At 45.9% G+C, this 24788-nt stretch overlaps 1 protein-coding gene, 2 non-coding genes and 1 pseudogene across 5 annotated transcripts; 2 read left to right on the top strand and 2 right to left on the bottom strand.

Moving 5' to 3' along the window:
* Nucleotides 1-1091: 1091 nt before the first annotated feature.
* PFAS (phosphoribosylformylglycinamidine synthase) lies at nucleotides 1092-24760 on the bottom strand. Of its 3 annotated transcripts, XM_039847291.1 has the most exons (29): nucleotides 24625-24760; nucleotides 20664-20917; nucleotides 17696-17874; nucleotides 17315-17450; nucleotides 16739-16844; nucleotides 16169-16358; nucleotides 15956-16061; nucleotides 15465-15605; nucleotides 15239-15363; nucleotides 14937-15065; nucleotides 14310-14441; nucleotides 14050-14178; nucleotides 9907-9980; nucleotides 9628-9784; nucleotides 9298-9359; nucleotides 9025-9186; nucleotides 8675-8800; nucleotides 8415-8546; nucleotides 7924-8154; nucleotides 7571-7751; nucleotides 7405-7488; nucleotides 7022-7177; nucleotides 6686-6805; nucleotides 6209-6354; nucleotides 5884-6091; nucleotides 5660-5751; nucleotides 5466-5580; nucleotides 4568-4891; nucleotides 1092-4469 (listed from the first exon to the last, which is right to left on the bottom strand). In XM_039847291.1, exons 2-29 carry the CDS (start codon nucleotides 20720-20722, stop codon nucleotides 4159-4161), a joined length of 4113 nt encoding a protein of 1370 aa, XP_039703225.1. In that variant the 5' UTR covers nucleotides 20723-20917; nucleotides 24625-24760; the 3' UTR covers nucleotides 1092-4158. The 3 variants fall into 3 exon arrangements, with proteins under 3 accessions (XP_039703225.1, XP_039703226.1, XP_039703227.1); XM_039847292.1 differs by lacking the exons at nucleotides 20664-20917; nucleotides 24625-24760 and adding an exon at nucleotides 18263-20657; XM_039847293.1 differs by lacking the exons at nucleotides 17315-17450; nucleotides 17696-17874; nucleotides 20664-20917; nucleotides 24625-24760 and adding an exon at nucleotides 16936-17302.
* Nucleotides 11281-11399, top strand: LOC120589993 (uncharacterized; annotated as a pseudogene).
* On the top strand, nucleotides 17542-17660 carry LOC120589982 (5S ribosomal RNA). The gene has a single exon (XR_005649609.1). It is a non-coding gene; the product is annotated as a 5S ribosomal RNA (ribosomal RNA).
* On the bottom strand, nucleotides 22278-22396 carry LOC120590025 (5S ribosomal RNA). Its single transcript, XR_005649619.1, has one exon. It is a non-coding gene; the product is annotated as a 5S ribosomal RNA (ribosomal RNA).
* Nucleotides 24761-24788: the final 28 nt, after the last annotated feature.

The following is a 24788-nucleotide window of genomic DNA, read 5'->3' as shown; positions in this document are numbered from 1 at the left end:
ATTTCAAGTCTGGGCCACAGCCCCTTCTATGGGCTCCCATGATTTCTGAGCTTCCACTAAAAAAATACTTCATTGAAATTGCTTGTTACGAGTCTTTCTCCTTCCACGTGTATGCCCTAGGAGGAGGCCTTTGACCATTTTCTTACCCAAATGACAGATTGATGGGGCTCTGTATCATACGCTTTGTCCATTTCTATAGCTGCAGGATGCTCCTCCAGCCTGACCAGGGAGATGAAGCGGTGCAAACCCACCCTTTCTTGGGGATAATGGGCCAGTCACAGGTGCTCCTGGTGGGCTGCTCACAGAGAAAGGTCTTTCCTGAAACCCAAAACAGGACTCCAAGACCCAGACCCCGAAGACCCAGGTCCAATTGCAGCAATCCTCAGGGCTCCACCATGTGTGTTTGCTGCCCCCAAGTGTCAAATGACAAACTGAAGATTTCTTTGATTTCCACCCCAGGGTTTTAAAATACAGCAGGTGCTCAGGGGAGTACAGCTTACCCAGACCCTGAGACTCTGAAGACTCAGCTGCTGTAGATTCCATCCCTTCAAAAGGCTCATGACTGTCTGACACCCCCCTCCTTTCTGTCCATCCTATCCCCTTTGCCCATGGGCTGGTTTGGGTTGGGTGTCTCAGATATTGTTTGGAGGGACACCCAAGGGTAGGCTAGCCTGTTAGAGAAGCTGGGAGCCTCTCCAGAGAAAGTGACCTTCTCCAGGTGGTCCCATCTAGACCCCCTTGCACATTTTCCTCCCTCTTTTCAGCCCCTTTAGTAATGCTTCTTCCAGTACAGTACATGCTGACAGACTATAATGCATGTTCAGTTCAGTGCTCTATCTTTCTGTGAAGAGCCACATTGCCTGCCAACCTGGTGTTAAATTAAGGAAAAGACGAGACTTACTGGTTCTGTCTCCCCACCCCCAAATGAACACACACATAGTATCTTTCATTTGATGTGATGACCAGAATGTATAACAGAATGACTGGAAAAATTAAAAGGGGAAATGCTTGAGAAGACCTGCAAAGGAAAGCCACCCATAAACCCAATCCACTAAGTTCATTCTTATATTAAGGAAAAATATGTATCAATCTTTATGAATGTTAACATTCACATTTATTCATTTGCTCAACATGTATTTGTTGAGCACCTATAGGTGCCAGGCACCGTGTTAGGTAGTAGGATACAGTGGAGAGCAAATATGGAGTTACTGCTCTCACAGAAGAGACACTACTGAGGAGACAGATCTTTCATCAAAGAAACACATAGTTCAATGTAAGATTGCAATGATGAAAAAAGATTACAACAGTGACAGGATAAGAAGGGAGGTGTGTTACTCTAAGAGCCTCCAGTGTCTAACAAAGGATTTCACCAGAATATCAGGCATACAGCATAGTGCTGATAGGACCCCAAAAAAGGATAAGACTTAGTTATTAGGTTTGGAGGTTGTTGTAAATGGTTTTTAAGACCTCAGGCATAGAGCTGAAGTCATTGTACCCCTTCAGTTTGCGGCACATTATCATCATTCCACTTGAGTGCTCTCTCATTAATTTTGATCTCTATTTTTCATTCCCATTCTGTTTACCCCGTAGGTAATAATGAATTTATGAGACAACCTGCCTTTTGTCTGATAGGTCAGAATTTTGTTGAATGGGTTTGATGAAAAGATATTGGCTCAAGTTAAAGGGCATTGGAAAAGCTATTACTGGAGGTTGGATAAGAAGGAAAGAGATTGAGGGAACATAATTATTGATCTGGAGGTCCCGATGACTTTGAAATCTGAGTACTGAAGATAAAGCAGCAAGATGGAAGGAAGAGAGGTTATAGTCAGAAGTAAGGTGCTTGAATACGTGAGTTTGGAGGTAGAGCAGATCTAGTTGATGACAAAATCCAAGGTGAAGTGGTTGGCTGAGGTGGAATGAAGTCACTGGAGAAAACTTCAGAGTGTTAAATGGTCAATGACGTGGATTCAGAATAATGGATGAAATTAAGGTGGAGAACAAGACTAAGAACCAAAGACCAATGCCCTTGAAGAATAAGGGAGAAGTTGAATAGGAAAGGTTGAATAAGGGTTGAACAGGAAAACATATGGCTACAAGTGACAGGAAACCTATATTAATAGGGCTTAAACAAGAGTTTATTTCCTACACTTGACATCCAGTGGTAGCCTCTCTAGGGCTCATGTGTACTCCTCAGTGTCAAAAGACCCAGGCTCCTCCTATCTTGTTACTCTGCTCTGCATGGTACCAATCTCCAAAGCTACCTCACAGTAATATCGTGCTGAGGTTCCAGCCATCGCATCTTCATTCCAGACAGCTGGAAGCAATGAATGCACAGAAGCATGCACCCTTCCTTTAAGAACACTCGGAAGCTGTATATATCACTTTCCCATTGGCCAGAATTTAGTTATAGCTATAAGGGAAGCCAGGGGATGTCATTATTTTGAGGAGCCACTGGATACAGAAATGAGAAGCTTAGTGGACTTGGTCCTTGCAGTGTTTGCGGGTGGGTCTTGCTTGGCCAAGGTGATCCAAACCAGATACCTGCTCCACCACCAAAATGTATAAATTTACCTATCACAGCCAATCAGATTATCATACACTTAATCTTATTCTTGTATCAGCTGCTTGGTAAACAACATCTAACCCATGGTATCAGCCCCAAAATTGTACATTTGTCTATAAATTATATATAACTTTCCTGTCAGGAACACTCAAATGCCAAAAATGATCCTTACTAGCCCCATTGTTCAAGATAGGTCCGTTTGTAAAACAATGACAAAAAGCTCTGAAAGTTTTCACCTGGCCATAATTTTAGGTTTCATTATGACCAGCTTCTTATTAGGGTGGCTACTCTCTCAGAGAGCTATGACTCATTTCTGGCCTCCTACCCACCACTAGGCCCTGTACACTCCAGGATCTAAGATATCTCCATTCTCGGGGAAACTTTTTCAATGTTACATTCAGTTTCAGGTATACAGCATAGTGCTTAGACATTTATATAATTTATGTCATTATCCCCCTGGTAAGTCTGGTACCCACCTGGTTTTAGAGAAACTTTAATCAAAATGTTAGAATACTTAGGGGCAAATTGACTTGCATTGTCTAACGGAGCAGTCACAAGGAAGTGACTTCTATACACAGTCTTGTGAGTGAAGGTAGCAACAGATAGCTGTTAGCAGGAACTCTTGATAATGCTGCTGCCAGGAAATGTGACTGCAGGACAATGGGAAGCAGCATGGGTGAGCATAGGCCCCTGGCTCTACTGCTTATAATCTGTGTGAACTCTAGGCAATTTAACCTCAATTCTTCCTTTGTTTTTTTTTTTTAAAAAAAAGGCTATCATATACCTCGCTGCATTCTGTGAGAAACAGTTTAGATATATACAAGCTGCCTAGCACATGCTTGGCTCCTGGTAGGTGCCATATACAGCTATTGTTTTAAATTCTATTAGATATAAATTCCCTGGGGCAGTGATAGCATTTGACATTGTAGCTAATCACCCAACATTCATTGAATGAATGAATGAGTGAATGCTTAAGGTTCAGTTCTAAGGTGAGAATGCTTGACCATTCAGGAAAGGAGCTGTTAAAACAGGAGAATCAAAAATCAGGAATCTGAATTCAGAGGCCCAGACACCTTCAGGGAAACTTCTGCAAACAACTGCTTACACTTAACACAATGCTACATTTTTAACAAGGAATCCAAAACACTTCTGCTGATTTTCAGATAACACTGACATCCTGACTTGCATGCTTTTGTATAGCCCCACCCCTTAAACCACAATGATGGTGAGGAAGGAGGGCAGAAAACATCCCTCTGAGCCCAGATGAGTGACATGAGGCACAAAGTGGGTGAAAGAAGTGGAGCAACGGAACCCTCTCCTTTCCATGAAGCCTAACTTTACACTGCAGGTTCTTTTCTCTGCACTATATGCAGCTTCCTGGGCCCATAAAGGACAAAATATGTTATAGCAGAACCAAAAACAGATCAAATAGCATAAGGCAAAAGTGGACAGATTGATAACATTAGCTGAGGTTTCTTTTGGCATTTTGGTCCTTGTCTAAAAGATACATTTGTAAATAATATGGGTGCTTCTGAAGGTGATAAGGAAGAAGGCAGCAACAAACTATGAGGCCCAGATGAGCCTCCCTGACCTGCTCAGCAGCCTCCCTCCTGGGTCCAGTTTCGGGCATTGATGAAGAGCTGGAGCCAGGGGGAGGTGGTCAGAGTGTCAAATGGAGGGGGTCGCCATGCCCATTGCCAAGGCCTCACAGCCCGTTCGGGGTGAGGCATGAGAGCCAGGTGGCGGCCATCAGGAGAGCATACACCAGCTACTCCCCCCGGGGACCCATTGGGATTCAGAGGGTACTGTTCTGTGGGGTTCCCATCATCATCTGCCCAGTGCAGTGGAGCCAAACCCCTGGCCTCAATCTGGGCTTGGAGTTCCGGAGACGAAAATGCCATGTAACCTGGGAGGAAAGGAGAAGGGGAGTGAGAGCAAAGCTCCTTCATGCCCTCACCCTGCCCCCACCTTCAGACCCTCCTCCCTGCCTTCCTGGAGCCTGACCTTCACCATGGGCGCTCCACACAGGTAGCACAGCACCCTCCATCCCTCGCAGCATCAGGGCTGGCCCAGGCCCCACACGCACAGTAGCCCAGCGAGACTCAAAACGCCCAGACAGGTTGTGGCGCAGCAGGAGGCCAGGCTGGGCTGCCCAAGAGTCATGGCCCATCTCCCCTGCCTCCTCATTGGGGTTGCCTCCCACCCAGCCCAGCAGAGCCAGCAGTTGACAGCCATTACACACGCCCAGGCTGAAGGTGTCTGGCCGCTTCCGGAAGCGCCTCAGCTCAGCCCCAGCCTGGGGATGAAAAGTCACAGCAGCTGCCCACCCTAGGAGGGAAGAGGGAAGTTAGGGTAAGACTTGGACGGCTGCTTTTCCATCCTATTGTTATACTGCCCCAGAACCGCCCCGTCTCGTATATAAGTGTAAGAGAAGAAATGGGCTTAACTGCTTAAATTTGATGTTGCCAACTCCTGGGCCAGATATGGCCCATGTTAAGTTTTTTGCTTGGCCAACAGAGCATTATCAAAAATTTTACTTCGGTTGCCTAACATTTAAAAATAAAGTTATATAGAACACTCTGGATTTTTGGCTTTTCTTGAAATACAGATCTAGCCATGCCGAGCCAGCTTTCCAACAGGACAATCTGCAGAAGCTGAGTAGCAGCTGCTCCTTTAGACAGATGTGTGCCCTCCAGGGTAGCACAGCCCCACCCAGCTACCCACCTCATTTTAAGTTACCAGCAGGCCTTCTGTTGGGACATGGCCCAGAATGAATGTGCTCATTCTCTACTGGCCTTATGGAGGTGAAAGGCCAATCAATGCCCAGTCAAGGAAGAGGAGGAGCTAAGGCATCTCTTCAAGAATGTATGGTGACGGAGTGAGCAGAAGCCTGTACACCAACCTTTGGCAGAGCCCAGGACATCTGCGTAGCTGAAGCCACCCACAAAGGCCACACCATGGAATTTGTCCAGCTTGATTGCTCCTGAGCAGAGGTCTTGCATGGTTACATCCCACACCTGGCAGGATGGGGAGGGGAAGTATAAGAGGACACACAGTCCGAGGCCCAGTCCCAGCTCTGCCAACCACACTGCTCACCTCAAACCCAGCCAAGTGGAAGGCATCAGCCATCTCCCTGTCTCCATTACTGCCCTCTTCTCGCAAGATGGCAACTCGGGGGGTGAAACCACCTGAGGGGAGGAGTATCTTTGAACCAGAGGGCTACCTCCCCACCCCAACCCCCAGATACCTTTTCCAGGGTGCACCCAGGCATCTAGGCCCAAAGTACCCAAGAACCCAAACCTCTGCATACACTCCCTTACCAGGCTCATGGAGTAGGGAAGCTTTGGGGAAGGTGGGGGGCAGGTAGTAGCTGGGCCCTGTTCGCTCCCTCAACCCCTGTTCCTCCTCTGCCACACAGCTTGGCTCTGCCTGCAGCCGGTCCAGCTGGAAACTTGTCTCTTCCCAGAAAGCTCGTAGCTGCCCAACAGGTTTCTCCAGAACCACAGTTCCGTTCACTGATACCCGGACCTAGAGAGGGACAAATCCATCAGAGGCCAAGAGCAAGAATACCCAACCTGGGCCTCTATTAGGCTGGCAGATGAACCAGATCTCCCCACCATATGCCACTTTTCCTCACTTCCTTACCATGGCATGGGGCCCGGTGTGGCCTGTGCAGCCCATCTCCAGGCAGTGGAGGCCAGCATCCCGGTAGCGCTTCAGCACTTGGGCGAGGTATGGCTCCTGCACCTCCAGTACCAGACCTGGCTCCTCGGCAAACAGCACAGGCAGCACTGGGAGAGCCAATGGGGTGTCAGTGTGACTTGTATGCTGTTAGGAACTCAGAGGTAGAGTCAGGGGAGTATGGCCAAGGGTTGAGGAAGTGGAGGTAGGGATCAGGGTGGGATAAGGCCTGGGAGAATAGGACCAAGGATGTGGCATCAGTGTAGACAGGAGGTCTCGGAGGGGTACAGTTGGGAACAATGGGTGCTATCTGGCTCAGTGGTCAGAGAAGACAGAAAGGGACTCAGGGGAAATGGAGTTGGGGGCACTCTATTCATTAACAGGACATGAGGACTGCAGGGTAGGGCAGGCAGCCATAGGTCTAGATCCTGGACTCCTCACCATCGACCCCAGGAGCAGACACATCCACGTCTATCCCACAATTCCCAGCAAAGGCCATCTCTAGCAGGCAGGTGATGAGACCCCCATCGCTCACATCATGGCCTGAGCAGAGGAGGCGGTCTGGAGGAAGGAGAAAAAGGCTCAGCAACCTCAGGGTCCAAACCTGATGGTTCCATGCCCCCTTCCTGATTGAGTAGAATATGTGTGAGAATATGGGCACATAGAGAACCAGAGAGAAGGGCGTCTCCTCCTTCTTGCCCCTCTCTCTCATGCTCAGCTGCTGAATGTCTGCCATATTCTAGCCACATGCAACATCTCCCCCGGGGCCTCACTTACCTTTCAGTAGCCCCTGGGTGATGCTAAAGGCACGCACCAAGTTCTCAGGACAGTCCAGGTTGGGAGGCTGCTCACCAAGCTGGGAGAAGCATTGGGCCAGAGCTGTACCCCCTAGCCGGTGCTGCCCAGGGCTCAGAGGCACATAGAGTAGATGGCCTGGAGAGACAGGGAAGGGGTAAAGGAAAAGATAACGCATGGTTGAGGAGGACCCCTTCCTGAGATGCCCACAAGCACTAAAGTTCCCAATAGTAGGATACTCAGACCACCAGTCCCAGAAAGCACTGCAGTCCTAGTGCAGAAACGAGGGGGCCCAGCACTCACAACACAGACCCCAAATAAAGGACCAGACTTTGAATACACAAAACAGTGAGGAGAACCCAGACCTCTCCCTCTAGGACACTTGAGATCTGGGGTCACAGTGGCTGTAATGTCTGGACAGACAGCATAAGCTGAGATGACCAGTGATCCTGCAAAGCAAGGAATAAGAGAGTAAGGTGCCAGCCCAAACCTATAGGTCCCGCCCCTCTCCCTGCAGCTCCCAGATCTCACCAGGAGCCAACACAGTCTCAGAGCCAACCCGGGCTGCCATGCTGAGGGAGTCCTTGCCACCGTCCACTGCCACACCCAGGGCCGCCATCAGTGCAACCATAGCCTCACAGGCATCAGCCAGAGCTGCACCTTCCCCTGGGAGCTTGGCTGCCCACATCCAGTTCCCACTGCACTTCACATCCTGGGAAGTGGTGGAGACTTGGCATTAGTGGAGAGGAGAGATGAGAAGTCCGGGGTGGGGACAGAGGGCCTGGGAGGCCACATGCATGAAGAACAAGAAGAACAACTGAATGGTGAATATAAGCATGTCTCAAAGGCCTGGTGCTCCAGGGCAGAAGCTGTGGGGGACTCACCCGCAGGTCAGTGACTAGAGCAAACACCAGGTTGGTGAGGGCCTCAGTCACAGCCAGCCGCGAGGCAATCTTGGGGTCCAGCAGGCTCTTGACTGGCTGCTCTCCCAGGGCCGTGGCAGCCCCTACGAGTTCCTGGTGACTCAGTGCCACGACTGCCACATCTGCTAGAGGGGTCTGCAGGGGCCCGACACACTGCTGTTGCGCCACCAGGCCACTCACGGAGCGGTCCACCTGTAGAACCAGGTGAGGTTGACAAGAGCACAAGAGACTAGGAACACAGGAGTGGTAGGAGGTCTGGCTCGCCCCAAACATGCAAACAAGAGCTTGACTCTGAGGGTGGGCAGCAGGAGACCCAGGCCATCAGGCTGTCTGCCCTTCTCCCTTGAGCCTGGTAGACCCCCACAGCAGTCCCCAAGAGTGGGAGATCGGGGTAGGTAAGCTGAGGGGAGGGTGCAGAGGTCTGAGGGGCAGGGCAAGGCTTCAGAGAGGACCTTGTTGGTGAGGTAGCGCTTGCTGGCCACAGCAGGCAGCCTCAGAACCCGCTCCAGGGCCTGGCCCACGCTCAGTCCCAGGGGCAAGGCCAGAGGCTTCAGCATGGGGACATTCCTCTTGAGGAAGTACTCCTGCAACACAGATGGCAACAAGGGTGTGAGCACCTGGGAGAGGGCTGAGCACATGGGTGACAAAGCACGACCAGCATAAATGGACCAGGAAAAGAAGAAACACAGCTTTCCCTTTCACCTCCACATACCTTACGAGGCATCTTGCCCAGCACCCAATCCAGCTCCAGGTCCACAGGGGTTGGGAGAGGTGTTGGGGGGTCATCTCCCTCACCATTTCTCCCCACAGGATGCTCCCGATCATCCACCAGCACTATCTATAGACCACAGGGACAGTGCCCAAAGGGAATGAGTCTATGACCAGCAGCAGGGAGTACTTTAGAAAGCAGGGCAGAAATGTCCTTTCCACCCTGTTTGCTTCTCCTTGTAAATCCCTAGCCCTTCCCACTTCCTACAGCCTGTTTCCTACAACATGTTTGCTACCAACTGTACCCAAGCAGCTCAAGCCCACCCACAGTGTCTGCTACTGGGGCCAACTCACTCTCCTATCTCCAGTGATGGTGCCCACAAAGCAAGCTGGGCAGCGTTCCCGGATGCTAACGCGACTTAGGAAGTCCCGGTCTGGGGCCCTCAGCAGAAGTGCATTCGACTCTTGGTACTCAGCCCCCCAGATTTCCAGGGCATTTAGTGTCGGGTCCCCGAGCTGAACATCCATGAGGAAGAAAGAAAGAGAAGGGTCAGTGGGTACTTCTAAATTTCATGTTCTTGCTAGGAGTAGGGGGAAGATGAGTGGGCCAGCTAGGGTAAGACCCACCTGGAACCGGCTGGTATAAATAATGGCTCCAGCTGGGTCACTCAGCTCCTTCAGGACGTTGCCTGGTGACAGGGTTCCAGGGAGAGGTGGCAATTTGGATCTGGTTAGCACCAGGTGAACAAAGGGCAGTCCTTGGCCTCCAAATTCTGTGGGTCCCTGTGTGAATCGCTGCTGCACCCTCACCACCAACTATTCCATGGCAGCAGGCTTCCACCCCCCAAACTTGAGCCTGTCCAGAATGTGCAGCGGATGGAGACTGAGACCCAGAGCTGAGCAGTATTGCAGATTCTTGATGCCTCTCCAGTCCCTTGTCCCAGCCTCTTCTCTCACCATTGCCACCAGCGCCTTGGTCATGGAGGCTGCAGATAGGATTTCCCCTAGGGGCCTCCACACAAGCCCGGATCACACGGTTCATCTTCTGTTCCATCTCCGGGTCTCCTCGCTGCACAGCCCCAAAGTCCAGGTCGCTGGCATTGTCTCCTTGCACCTGGGGAATATATGGCATGGCTTAGCTCAGGGGGATTGGGAGCTCTCATACCCTACCCACACAAGGGGCCTGGAGATATCAAAGATAATAACTTGGTGATACCTGCAACTATTCTTACTTACCTGTACAGATGAAGCAGCTCCACCCCCAACTCCGATCCTATAGACAGGACCCCCAACCTTTACAACATCCATGCCTGCAAAGAAAGAGGACAGAATCAGAACACTGAGGATGTGACCAGAAGAAATGCATATAACAAAGTGTGAGGATAAGGGGAAGTAATATTAGGAGAGAGATATCAAAATTACAAACGCACATATTCTTTGGGTAAACGCACTTCGAGGAATTTATCCTGCAGATTTATTTGCACAGGTACAAAATCACCTATGTCCAAAATTAAACACTGCAGCATTATATGTATTACCAAATTTAGGAAATAATCTAAATGTTAACAACAGAGAACTGATTAAATAAAATTACAGAATATCTATACAATGAAAAATTAAAGCACCAAAGAAGAGAATTACACATGAAGATGATGAAGCAATATAATTTTATCAGTATGAAATGATCTCCAAGATATATTGCTAAGTGAAAAAAGCAAGGTACAGAAGTATGCACACCCATTTACGATAGCATTAAAAAGAATACTTAGGAATAAATTTAACAATAGAAATATAAGACATACATTGAAAATTATAAAATATCTTAGCAGAGCTAAATAAATTGAAAGAGACCCCACGTTCATAGATTGTTTTGAAGGCACTACTCCCCAAACTGATCTATAGAATCAACATACTCAGCTACCTTTTTCACAGAAATCGATCAGCTGAACCTAAAATTTCTATGGAAAGTTGAGGGACCTTGACAACCAAAACATTTCTGCTTTTAAAACTTATTGCCAAGCTACAGTAATCAAGATGGTGTGGTACTAGCATAAAGACAGATGTATATACAGATCGGTGTACTAAAACCATTGAGTCCATAAATGAACCCATACATTTATGGCCAACTGAGTTTTGACAAGAGTCCCAAGACAATTCAACAGCTAAGGAAAGTCTTTTCCAAAGGTGGTATTATGACAACCAGATATCCACATATGAAAGAATGAAGTTGGACCCCTATTTCATACCATATATAAAAATTAACTTAAAATGTCAGAGACCTAAATAGAAGAGCTAAAAGTCAATAAAAGTATTACAAGAAAACATACAAGTAAACCTTTGTGACCTTGGGTTAGGCAATGGTTTCTCACTCACGACACTAAAACCACAGGCAACAAAAGAAAAAGTAGGTAAATTGTACTTTACCAAAATTACAAACATTTGTGCTTCAGAGGACATTATGAAGAGAGTAAAAAGACAACCCATGGAATGGGATAAATTATTTGCAAATCATTTATCTATCTGATATGGGTCTAGTATCCAGAATATACAAAGAATTCTTAAAACTCTATCAAAAAAAGACAAATAATCCCATTTAAAAATTAAGAAAAGGTCTATGGCCATGCTACTGTGAACAATCCCGATCCCATCTGATCTTGGAAGCTAAGCAGGGTCAGGCCTGGTTAGTACTTGGATGGGAGACCACCTAGGAAGACCAGGTGCTGTAGGCGTAAGAAATAAAAAAATAAGGGATTGTAAGCTGACAAGGTCCTTGCAATCTGTGAGGTCAACCAAGGGTTGCCTCACCTAAAAAAATAAATAAAATAAATAAAAATTTAAATTTAAAAAGGGCAAATGGCATTCAGAGAAAAGCAGGAGTAGCGGTACTAACATCAAAAGGTAAAGAAAGATACTGAGGGACACTTCATAATGATAATGGGAATCATGCACCAAGAAGACATAACACTTATTAATATCTATGCTCCCAATCAGGGAGCCCCGAAATATGTAAAGCAATTACTAACAGAACTAAAGGGAGAAACAGACCAAAACACTATCATAGTAGGGGACCTAAATACCCCACTGTCAGAAATGGACAGATCATCCAAACAGAAAATCAATAAGGAAATAACATCCTTAAATGACACATTAGACCAACTGGACATAATTGACGTTTCCAGAGTCTTCCATTCCAAAACAGCTGCTTATACATTCTTCTCTAGTGCACATGAAACATTCTCAAGGATCGACCCCATACTGGGACACAGAGATAGCCTCAACAAATATAAGAGGGTTGATCATACCAACCATATTCTCTGATCATAATGCCTTGAAACTAGAGATCAACTGAAAAAAGAAAGCAGGAAGAACCACAAATACATGGAGATTAAACAACATGCTACTGAAGAATAACTAGGTCAGAGAAGAAATAAAAAGAGAGATCAAGAGATACATAGAAACAAATGATAATGATAGTACAACAAATCAAAAGTTTTGGGACACGGCAAACGCGGTCATAAGAGGAAAGTTCATATCAGTACAGGCCTATCTCAAAAAAACAAGAACAAGCCAAAAGAAACAACCTAACGCTTCATCATAAAAAACTAGAAAAGGAAGAACAAATGAAGCCTAAAGTCAGCAGAAGGAAAGAAATAATCAAAATTAGAGCAGAAATAAATGAAATTGAAAACGAAACAAAAAAATAGAAAAAATAAATGCAACAAAGAGCTGGTTCTTTGAGAAGGTTAAGAAAATTGACAAACCTCTGGCTAGACTCACTAAAGAAAAAAAGAGAAAGGACACAAGTGAAAATTTAAAAAGGATCTGAATAGACATTGCTCCAAGGAAGATATACAAATTGTCAACAAGTGTATGAAACAATGCTCAACATCAGTCAAGCAAATCAAAACCATAATGACCTACCATTTCATACACACTATGACTGTAATCAAACAGAAAGCTAATAAACAAGTGTTGGTGAGGATTTGGAGAAATCAGAATTCTCATAGACTGTAAAATGGTACACTGCTTTGGAAAACGGTCTTTTTTAAAAGTTGAATATGGTTACCATGTGACCCAGCAATTCCACTCCTAGTCATATATCCAAGATAAGTAAGAATGTAAATACATAAAAAAAACTTGTACACAAAAGTTTATAGCAGCATTATTTGTAACAGCCAAAATTAGAAACAACCTAATTCTCTATCAACTGATAAACAAAATGTAACATATCTATACATGAAATATGATTCAGCCATAAAAAGGAATGAAGTACTGATATACACTATAATATGGATGAACCTTGAAGAGATCATGCTAAGGGAATCCAGACACAAAGGCCAAGTATTAGACGATTCCATTTATGTGAAATGTCCACAATAGGCAAATCCATAGAGACAGAAAGTAGATTAGTGGTTGTCAGAGGCTGAGGGAAGAGGGATGGGATGTGTGACTGCTAATGGATACAGGGTTTTTTTCTGGGGTGATGAAAATGCTCTGGAATTAGTGGTGATCAATGTACAACGTTAAGAATATACTAAAAACCACTAACTCATACACTTTAAAAGGGTAAACTTTATAGTACGTGAACTACATTTCAATAAAGTAGTAAAAGAAAAAGAAGTGTGCACATGTGCTACTTATTATTATTTTTAAAGGGTCAAAAATACATGTGGGTCTGTTTACATGCGCAAGAAATAACTCTGGTGGGGTACAAAAGAGATTAACACTGGTTATCTCTAGGGAGGGAAACTAGGTAGCTGACAATCAAGGGAAAGAGTTTTTTGTTTTGTTTTGTTTTTTATTAGTTTTAGGTATATAGCACAATGGTTAGGCATTTATATAATTTATGAAGTGATCCCCCCAGTTACTCTAGTAACCATATGGCACTATACATAGCCATTACAAGGAGTTTTCACTGCATAACCTTTTTTATCTCTGAAATGCTGAACCATGTGACTCGGTCACCTATTCAATAAATGAAACCTGGCCTTTCTCTTGATTCCACCATAGCACCTAGCACAGAACCTAGTACACAGTGAATGGGTGCTCAATAAATGTTTGCCTGATTTAACTGAGCTAGCAAATAAAAGCCCAAGCACACAGCACATTCTGAATAAACACTGGATGCCTTGACTTAGCAGGGTAGGCCTTTGCCACGCAGAAGTAAACCAGGAAGTAGACAGAGGTAACATAGACTGAGATGACCCCTCTGGCATAAAGCCCTGTCCTGCCTTGAAAACCTGCATCAAGGAGAGATTAAAACCTGCATCAAGGAGAGATTAAAAACTAACCACTGACGTGTCCTCTAAATTCCCCTTCTGCAGCTCCACATGCTGGGCAGAAAGCTGGCCAGATCTGGAGAAAGCTGGTGGCTCTTACCTGGCTCTGGAGGCTCCTTGCTCACGTGCTCAGCTTCCATGGACCCAATGCCCCCACTAAACATGATGGGCTTGATCCACTCACGCCGCTGGCCATCTGGGAGCTGAAGGCCCAAAGAGCGGGCAAAGCCTAGAATATGGACATCACAGGGAGAGGGGACGGGTTCCAGTCACCCAGTGTCTTCAGCACTCACTCGGTCACACATTCCATCCCACCTCTGGCACTAGGTGTCTATTATTCCCAATGTCCCTCAGTCTCACCGGCCAGCACTGGTTCCCCAAACTTGTTGCCATAGTCAGAAGCCCCATTACTGGCCTCAATGGCAATCTCCAGGGGCTGGGCAAAGTTCCTAGGATACTGGAAGCTCGGATCCTCCCAGGGCAGACTGTATCCTGGATGCGAAAGAGAAAGTCAGAAGACAGAAGACAGAGTAGTCAGTCCTTCAAGAAGAGTTAAAGTCACCAAGGACTACCTGTATAGTGGAAGTCCTATTTTAGGAAGGTATAGAACTTGCCATAAAGCACTGGTCTTGCTCCCTACCTTCCACATCAGACTTCCTTCTGACTTTTAGGACCAGAATCCTTAAGCCTGTCTAAGAAATTGGATTTAGAGGAAGGCGGTGGTCATAAGTTCTAGTCAGTATCATACTTTCTTGCTGAGTGGACACCAGTTTATAAAGAAAATTGTGGTTCTACAAAGCCTGGCAACATGGGTCTCCCTGGCCTATAGTCCTTCTGACCATGGTCGGTGAAAGGCCAGCTACTCTAGAGCCCTCCTCCCAAGAAAAGATGACCCAGGATGACCTGTGACCTAAGAAATAAAAATGTTCAGTGCCTGCCAGGACAAGGAATTTGGAAGAGAAGATAGCTAGAGGAAAGAGATAGGACCTGGGATGTGCAGGTTTCCAAAGCAATAGCCAGCAGTGCCAGCCACCACATGGGCCCCACGGCCCGTGCACTGGACATCTCGAATCCGGCCCCCTGTGCCCGTGGTTGCACCGCAGAAGGGGGCTACTCCTGTGAAGAGAGGGGGATATAGGTACTGAAGAAACAAACCCCAGCTTTGACCATCCCATGGAAAATGAGGACAACCTGCCTACCAGACTGTTTTTCCTAGGCCCAGACTAGGGGCCTGGGACTTTCACCCTACCCTACACTCTCTGACTTATCCCTCCTGGGACTCAGCTCACCTGTAGGGAAGTTGTGGGTCTCTGCTGTGAAGACAACATGTCTCAGACCCTGCTGTTGCCGGAAGCAGCTTGGCTGTGTGGGGTCCTCAGGCCGCAGGAATTGGACTTCCCTCCCCTGGATTGCACTGTAAACACATCCACTCTGGACCTTGCTTCCTTCCTGGGATCTGTGCTTACCCCACCAAGGCCTGGGGCCTCTCCACCTCCAGCCTAGAACATAGCCTACCTGCTGTTATCACAGAACTTGAGGACATTGTTGGGGTTCGAGGATGCCTGTGTGCTCATGATGGACTCAAACAGCGACTGTGCCAGCTCTTGCCCATTCATGTGAAGTTGACCCTTGAAGAACCAGTGTCGGCTGTGCTCACTGCAGAAGGTGACGGAGGAGGGGAAGGCAGGGTGGAAATATGGGGTCATTTCTCAGGCCTTGCCATATCTTCTCACTAGCATTAACAGCAGAGTTACGGCCAGCTCATACTTAGATAATAAAGTACATTCCTATAATCTTCAAACATTCTGTCATTGTGGATTGTCCAAATCCAAAGTAAAGAGAAAACCAAGATTTGAAAGTAGACCAGTAGATAGATGGGGAGCCCAGGCCTCAAACAGACTCAGGGAGGTCCCTAAGGCAAGAGAGAACCATAAAAGCAAGTCCCTGTGCTTTTTCCTTCCAACCTCCAGAGGCTCAGACATCAGAATATCCCCATCCCTCCTCACCTATTGGACTGAGCCAAGTCGAAGGCCTCCACAATGCTAGGGTTCCGCTGCAGCTCCTGGAAGCGCTTGGTGTAGAAATCCAGGTCCCAAGAGTCTAGGGCCAGACCTAGGACACAAACCCCAGAAGAACTGTTACACTCAGGCCGCCATTTCCCAGGTCTCCGTACCCCAACAAGCCTAGTGTGGGCCTTCCTCCCAGGGACCTCTGCTCACCTAGCTCCTGGTTGGCTCTCTCTAGGGCAGGCCGGCCCTCAGCCAGTATATCGATTGGGCCATCAAGGGGTGTTGGGATCCTCCCAAGGGAGAAGCTCTGGATGGGACAGGGGAAGTGCTGCTCTGTCATCCGGTCATGCAGGGTAGCCAGAGCAATAGCCTCCATCTCAGCTGAAGGTGGGTGGGTAAACTAGGGGCGGAGACACACAGAGAGGACAGGGGTAGTAAGTTGAAGAATAGACAGAATGGTCCACTCACCATCCTCCAAGCCATACAGGTCCAGCCCACTGCTAGCCCATAAGGCACCTTTGTTCAGATTAGAAATAGATACCCCTCCCAGGAATGATGTCAGGATACAGAGATTAGTGAGGGGAGCATAGGCTGGATTTCAGTCCCATTCGTTCTGCAACCAGGTGCCCTCAGGCAGTGAATAACCTGCAAACAGGGCAGGCCTAAAGCCAGGAGCTCCTCCTTCTGCTTCTCCCATTATTTCCTCATAGTTCAGAACCCAATCTCTTGTCTCTGGTCCATCTCCTCCTGATCTTCCACCCTGATTGCCTACTACCTCACCGAGAGCAGGTAGCGACGAGTAGTCTCTACACGGTCCACAGTCGCCAGCCCAGCAGCCTGGCACACTGACACAATGTTGGTAGATGCCGGGGTGGAGAAGTTCAGCCTGAGGAGTGGACCATATGGTTAGGACCTGAGAGCCCCAGCTGAGAAGGTGGATCCTGCCCACTGCTAACCAGCCACTGCCCATCTCTTACCCGCTACCAGTGGACTCCAGCCTCAGACCTGGGCACCAAGAAACCTGCTTTCAAAGGTCATTCAAATCAAACCATAACTGTCCTAGCATAAAAATGCTTTGATTTCAACTTCTCAGAATGCAACCAGTTTTACTTCCAGAATATGTCTGGGAGCTAGTTCATTCTTCAAAGACATTCACATTGTAGCACATCTTCTTATGTGAGGAAGGCATACACATGGCTGTAGGCAGGGAGTGGGATGCAGAGAAGGATCAACAAATCTCCCAAGGATCACAAGAGGAAGAAATGAAAGAATGGAAGTGGAAGGGGTGGGCAGTGCGTTTGGAAGAGATCATGTGCCTGGAACATGGAAGGAGCTTGCCCCAGGAGAGAAGCTTGCCTGGGTCCGACTTCTAGCAGCAGGTCACTGGAACCAGAAATGAGCCAGGACTCCTGAGCGACATCATCCAGTAACAAGGGGCAGCCAAAGAGCCATATCAGCTTCTTCATCTCCTCAGCACTTGGAAGGGACTCAGCTACAGGGAGACAAAGCAAGGCTACCTTGAGACACTGCCAATGGCACTGGGATACCTCCTGAAGGTATCCCAAACCTGTAATCCAAAACCTGTCTACAGCCATGCCCCCCTGAATGTTCCTGATCTCATTTGATCTCAGAAGCTAAGCAGGGTCGGGCCTGGTTTGTACTTAGATGGGAGACCACCTAGGAATACCAGGTTCTGTAGGCATTAAAAAAAAAAAAGAATCCAAAACCTGTCCCAACCTGTCCAGTTCACATTGTAGCACAGCTCGGTCTTGAGACTTTGCAGCTCTGGCAGTTTCCCTCGCAGCTTCCTTTGAGTGTGGCCAAAGGCTGCACTCTCATGGCCAGAGGGACGAACATAGAAGTGAAGGACTGAGGACATCTCTTCAGGTGTCCCTTGCTGGAAACGAGTTAGGTTCCTAAGAAATAACATTAACTGTAGCCTATCTGTTGAACCAATTTCAAGTTTCAAGAACAGCTGAGGCTTTGGAGACAATAGGGATCAGTGGAGAAAATAGTAGGAGCATTCAGAGAAACAAGGTATCCTGAAAATGTAAGTTTTAACTAATCCTGCAAAATGTAGGCTTTAGTGATGTGGGACCAGGGAGCACAAGTATATCCATGACATGTGGTCCCTTGCACACCTGCACTTTGCTGGGCCCCAGCCACGTTCTTAGGAACACAACTGTGAACAAGACAAACACTACTTCTGCCCTTATAGAGCTTACATTTTACTGAGGAAAACAGGCAAGTACCCATACATTTCTAGTTCAGTGTGGTTAAGGCCAAGGGACTGTGGGTACCAACCTCATACTTTAGGAGTCGGGAATGACCTCTTGGAAGAAATGGCATCTAATTGTAAACCTGGAGGATGAGCTGGACTGGCCTGGCTGGTGAAGTCAAATGATAGTTCCTTTATTTCAGTGCTTCAAAATGTTATGTCCCTGCTCAAGGTCAATCCAAAGCCTTTAGCCTGAAATTCAAAGGCCCTCCATACCTATCCCCAACTACCCTTCCAACTTCTGATGCCACTGCTTCTCAGCAGGACCCTGGCATTACTCAACAAACCCTGCCTGGCCTCCTCTCCATTCCTTTGCACCCTCCTAGAATTTCTATGCCTACTCCCATCCTATCCAAAGCCTCCCATTCTTCAAGATGCATAGAGATCTCACCAACTCTAAGAAGCATTCCTTGCTGCCCCAGTGCTCAGGGCTTCGCATCTGTGCCACTCATTCAAACCTGATCATGCACAGGGGCTCACAGGTATACATGGCCTCTTCCCAAGGAAGAAGAAGGAAGAGAAAGTCATTGCCTCACTTCTCCACTTGGACAACTAATATGTATCTCAAACCTAACTTACTCAAAACCGAATCTGACTATTCTGTCAAGGTCACCAAGGATTGTAATGTTGCTAATCCAGAGGTCACTTATCTTACTCAACCTCTCAGAAGTATTTGACTTATTCATTCCCTATCTCTTGAAACATCAGCCTCTGCTGGCTTCAACGACATCACTCTCCTGATATTCCTCTATCTTTTGATTGCTACTGCTCAGTAACCTGTGCTGACTCATACTCTTCTGCTCTACCTCTAAATGTTGGGTGCCCAGGGCTCTGTCCTTTGTTCTCTTCCTTCTACATGCTCTTCCTAAGTGACCTCATCCAGACCTGTGGTTTTAAATACCATCTAATAAACTGAACCAGTGAAATTGTCAGCAATCAACCATTTTTGACCAAAAATGGCAATTTCACATGATTCGAGTTAATATCTGCCAACAGATTCCATAACTTTATTCAACCCTGACTCTCCCTGAAACTCTACACTAGGATATTCAAATGTTTACATAATATCTCCACATAAATGTCTCATAAACATAGATGATAGCCCGTTTGGGCTAAAACAGAAATTTTGATTTATCTTCTCCCAGTCTTCTCCATCACCATCACCTATTCAGTTGCTCAAGCCAAAGCACAAAAGTCAACCTTAATTCCTTTCTCTGAGCCCTCTATACCCAATCCATTAGCAGATTTATTTCCAAACATATCCCAAGTCTGTACACATCCTTTCATCTTTGTTACCATCACTCTAGAGCAAGTCACCACCACCACTCAGACTAATGCACTGGTCTCCTGACCAGTACCCCTGATTCCATTCCTGCCCCAACCACAATCCACTTGCCATGTGTCAGCATAAATGAGATTATGGCTTCTCAGTACACATGGTAAAACATTCCAAGTCAGTACATTGACTTACCTGGTCTGGCCACTGGCTACCTCTCCAACATTATCTCAGGCCACTCTCCTTCTCACCCAGAATACATCACCACACTGCCTTCTTTTCTAGTCCTCTAACTTGCCAAATTCCCTTCCCATAGGCATTTTTATCACCCTGATATTTGCATGGCTAGTTCTTTCTTGTTATTAGTTTTCAGGAGAAATTTTCCTTGGACAGGATTTCCTTGACCAACCACTCTGAGTAGTCACTATCGGATGGCCCGATTTTAATTTCTTATATAGAAATTATTATCTGACATTTTATTTTTAGAACTATCTTCCCATTAGAACAAAATCTCCATGTGGTCATGGACTGTATTGGATTCCAAGGTTTAGAACAATACCTGGGGCTTAAAAAGCAAAAAAAATCTAAAATTTATTGACTGAACTCTTGATTTACATCACTCACCAGCCTCCCCTGCCCTACCCCTTTCAGGCCAGGCCTCATTTCATGAAACATTACTTCTGCCAGATTAGTCCTGATTCCTCCCTTCCACCCCAAGCTGATCACCTTTTCTAAGGTTAGGCCCCTCACAGCCGTCCTCCATCACATAATTCCTTCACGAGAATTATCACATCCTTAAATCATTTTATTAAACCACTTGATTTTCGTCTCATTCCAAGTGAAATAGAAGCTCCAAAAACGCAGGGAGAGATGTCTACATCAGGGCTGTAGACCTAACGACTAGCATGGTGCCTGACATAAAATAGGGAGTCTACAGATTGTCTTCGTTGGGAGAGAGGGGATGAGTTTAAGCCAGGTCTCCTCTGTCGTGCGTCAAATACACGCCTGCATTAAAGCAAGCCGGCGAGCCCCCGACGGACGCAGCTCGGCTTGGTGGGGATATTGAAGCCACCTGGATCAGGCTTGGGATGTGTGTCGAAGGGGTGCAGCTAAGAAAGGGAACCCAACCACCGATCGCTAGCCATACGCACGTGGAAGCGGTTCTTCCAGTCCCGGAGCTCCTTGAATCGTGGCGCGCTGAATGCGTCATCTGCGTGCGCCGCGGCCGGAAGCGGAGCCTGGGGGCTCTCTTACTCCCGCCACGGGAGGGGCTGCCGCCGAGTCCGTCCTTTGATTCTTAGAGAGGTTCCTCGCGCATGTGGTTTATCCCATAAATCTATCTTGAGTTGACGTTTGTGAAAATACAGTCAGCTCCATATTCCCGCCTCACTTGTTCCCGTGCAAACTGTGACAGAGACAGATACTCTGAATGCAGGAAACGGAATGAGAAGTATCTACCGTGTCCAGGACTCAGTTTCCCTATCCCTACTCCCTTGGCTTTTTTTCTTTCTTCCACTTTTTTTTCTTTCTTTAATGAAAGAAATTATTTAATTCCTAGCAGAGTGGGAGGTATATATTTTTTAGCTTCCATATTCTTGCTCGTTATAGTAACAATAACAATTATAGGAAACATTTATTGAGCACCCATTAAGGCATGATCTCTTTTGATATTCACAAAAAAAACTATTTTACAGATGCAGAAGCTGAGGCTCATTACAGTGACTTGTTTCTTAGTTCTGTGACTCAAAACACTTAGCACTTTCTACTATATACATATTTTTGTGCATTTTGAAACCTTCATAATACATAAATGTATGGTTGTATTAGTCAATATGCTATCCCAAAACAGATGGCACACTGAATAGGATTTAATCAATAATAATTTAATAATCTACTTAGAGATATGAGCAGGATTAAGGGACCCAACATAGTACAGTGGGGAATCCAGAGCCTGACAACTGCAGAAAATGGTTACCACCTGTAGGCTTGAACCTACAAAGGGAGGAATGGTATTATCAGCTGAGAGAGATGTGGAGCCATGAAAGAAGAGCATCCAATAGGGCAAAGGAAGCCATTGCCACAAGTACAGCATTGAGGGATAAAGGGAATAAACAGGATTCTCTCTCCTGTCCTTGTCTCTGCACAAACTATTTTGTTTTCTATCAGCCAAAGCTAGCTCGAAGGGATGAGGGAAAGAAAGCTGACGTGGTGCACCAGAGAAACACAATACCCAGTCCAATGGTCTTTCTAATGAGTCAGGCAACACAGAAACGTTTGGAGTAAAAAGTGAAAGTCATTATCCCCATCCTTCTCCCCTTCCCGATCCCCTCTCCAGTATAGGGCCAAGATTAGAATAACGCAAGTGAGGCACCTAGAGTGCAAAATTTAATAAATTTTAGGTGCCTCACTTGCCTCACCCTAATTCCAGCCCTACCTCAGACATAACAATTATTACGTTGGGTGTGTACGATTCCAAGCTGTTGAAATAAGTACTCTCTGGTTCATTTCTGACAGAGGCCACATGTTGATCCCTGGCATCTGATCACTCCTGGATTTCTTTTCCTCCAGGAACTCCCTGAATTCATCTCAGACCTGCCTTCCAGCTCCTTCTGGAAACTCTTGTTTGCTTAGCTCTCTGTCTATCTGGTTCTCTCTCCTCTACATTTTATTTTTTATTTTTATTTTTTAGGTGAGGCAACCCTTGCTTGACCTCACAGATTGCAAGAACCTTGTCAGCTTACAATCCCTTATTTTTTTATTTCTTATGCCTACAGCACCTGGTCTTCCTAGGTGGTCACCCATCCAAGTACTAACCAGGCCCACCCCTGCTTAGCTTCCAAGATCAGATGGGATCGGGCTTGTCCAGGGTAGCATGGCCGTAGACTCTCCTCTACATTTTAGCACTTCCAGTGTACCACAACATTTCAGCTTTCACTTCCATATAGTGACTTCCAAATTCATCCATTCTGAAACACACCAGTTACTCTTCTCCATGCTTCCCTAACATCTTTCCACCATTACTTTCCTTTAAGACACTTATTAAATTAAGCCTGATTTACTTCAGTGGCCTCCTGTTCTCTAGTGCCCCTCTCATTTGGTCCTGTATGCTTCCACCAGGTTGAGCTCCTAACCTCATATTTAAATCACACGAATTGGGAAAGTGGGGGGTTCCAGTACAACTCCCTCTGATCACTGTAGCATAAACTCAACTCTGTCTCCTAAGAAGTATCAAAAGTAAATCCCATAATGGGGCATCACTTCATAAATTATATAAATGTCTAACCACTATGCTGTACACCGGAAACTAATATAAAGTAATATTGAATGTCAACTCTAATTGAAAAATACAAATTAAAAAAGTAAATCTCAGGATATAGGGCACATCTCTATGGATTTAATAAATAGAGAGGGCCTTCTGGAGTTGAGAAAATACTGAAAGCAAAAGGAATAATTAGGTTTGGGACTTTCACTAAGATTTCATTAATGTTCTAATAAGGGAGCCAGTGTGGCTGGAGTGGAGGGAGAGAGACAGGTTTCAGTTTCTTCTGGAGATTTGTTGTTGTTTTGGTGGAAATGAAAGGAACACATCTCTGAAGAAATAATGAGAAATAATTGCAAACATTCGCTTTATAAAGAACTTGGCACCACAGTGCATAACAAGTTCATGCAATAAGGAATAGAGATGAGAAAAGAGTAAAGATCAGGAATATATAAAATGGCATCGCTTTAACCAAGCTGCTAAAATTAGCATTATGAAGGTTGAGGCATGAGGAAAGACTTATTCTTGTGCTAACTAGCCTGAAAACAAACTTTTTGAAATTTCCAGTCCTGTGGCAACACCTGGATATACATCTGGATATACATCTGGACACACTCTAGACTCGCGGTAACCCTTTGAGTACCCCCCTGAAAGTCTCTCATATCCATACCACCTGACATCCATTATTCAGACTACTAGATGTGACCAGACCTCCTGGCACCCATCTTCCAGACCACTTGGCAACCATCATCTAGGCCACTTAATGTTTGATAACTATCCTGGATCAATCCTAGGGCTAAGAATGCAGAACTGATATTTCTCAAGAATGTACTTTTTACTGTAAGAACTCTTGACTTTTTTTTCTTCTTTGGAACACTTCTAGGTTTTTGCCTAGCTGTGTTTCCAGTGCGCAAACCCCAAATCTTTGTCATTTATTTCTAGACAAAGCCTCCTGACTCTCAAATGTTTTGAGAACATTTGACAGACACTCGCATCAAAAGTGAAGTTGAATTAGGATATCATAACTTGTAGAATGAAAGTGTTTATTTTCCTGTTAAATGACTAGAGCATTCTTTTTGTCTTACAATGTTTATATGTACAATATCATAATCAATGTTTATTCTATCTTGGTCCAAAAATGATGTGAAGCAGCCATAAGTGTACAATGGCCTTCAATACTCCTCTTTCACTTTACAGCTTTGATCTCTCCTCCTCTGCAGCCTCACTGACTTCATTGCATTTCTTTCTACCACAGGGCCTTTCTGTTTATTGTTCCCACTGGCCATTCCTTCTCTTTGATCCCCATCATATGAATCCTTCATGTTTTTCAATTATTTACTATAAAGTCAACTTTTCAGTAAAGCCTTCTCTACATAAAAGAGACACACCACCACCTGCATTCCCTATTACTAATATTCCGCACATTTTACCTTTTTTTTCCAGTCTCCTTGTTCTAGAATTTAAGCTCCATGCGAGCAGGGATTTCTGTCTTGTTCACTACTGTAAGCCCAGAACCTAGAACAGTGCCTGCCACATAGTTGCATAAATTCTGTGCACTCCACTGCCTGCTAAACCATGAAATGATTGGCCGGTTGACTAAATTAGGGAGAGCAATGGCTTTCATTATTTGATCCACAAATATTTATCACGTCTCATTTAGCAACAAGCACTGTTCTACGCATCAAAATTCAAAGATAAATAAAATAAGTGGGATAAAGCTTCTAGGTACTCACACCCAAGTGGGGAAAAACAGTTAATAATTACAGTAATATAGAAATTATATACTCTGGCTGTGTTAAAGAGGAAACACCTCTCTCTGCTTGGCTAGATCTGGGAGATCCAAAGATGCTTACGAGTTATCAACCAGGCCGGCTGTGTCTGAGGTCCTGAGCTCCTGAGCTCCTCCACCCCGTCCCAGGGACTGCCAGACAGGATATCACTGGGGAATAGAAACAGAGGTGCCAGAGGGCGGGGCAGAGGTGCCAGAGGGCGGGGCAGAGGTGAGAGTGGAACAGAG

Source organism: Pteropus medius, unplaced genomic scaffold (assembly GCF_902729225.1).
Source record: "Pteropus medius unplaced genomic scaffold, Ma_sr-lr_union100, whole genome shotgun sequence".
NCBI lineage: Eukaryota > Metazoa > Chordata > Mammalia > Chiroptera > Pteropodidae > Pteropus > Pteropus medius.
This window is presented reverse-complemented; position numbering and strand designations above follow the sequence as displayed.

Excerpts from the sequence above, each read along its gene's own strand:
- PFAS (XM_039847291.1), bottom strand. The coding sequence starts at position 20,722 with ATGACGCATTCAGCGCGCCACGATTCAAGGAGCTCCGGGACTGGAAGA. Across the intron at positions 14,442-14,936 it reads TGGAAACCTGCACATCCCAG|GATACAGTCTGCCCTGGGAG; the intron begins GTCCTATCTCTT and ends TTTCGCATCCAG. Across the intron at positions 7,178-7,404 it reads CAAGTGTCCTAGAGGGAGAG|GCCATCTACTCTATGTGCCT; the intron begins GTCTGGGTTCTC and ends CTGTCTCTCCAG.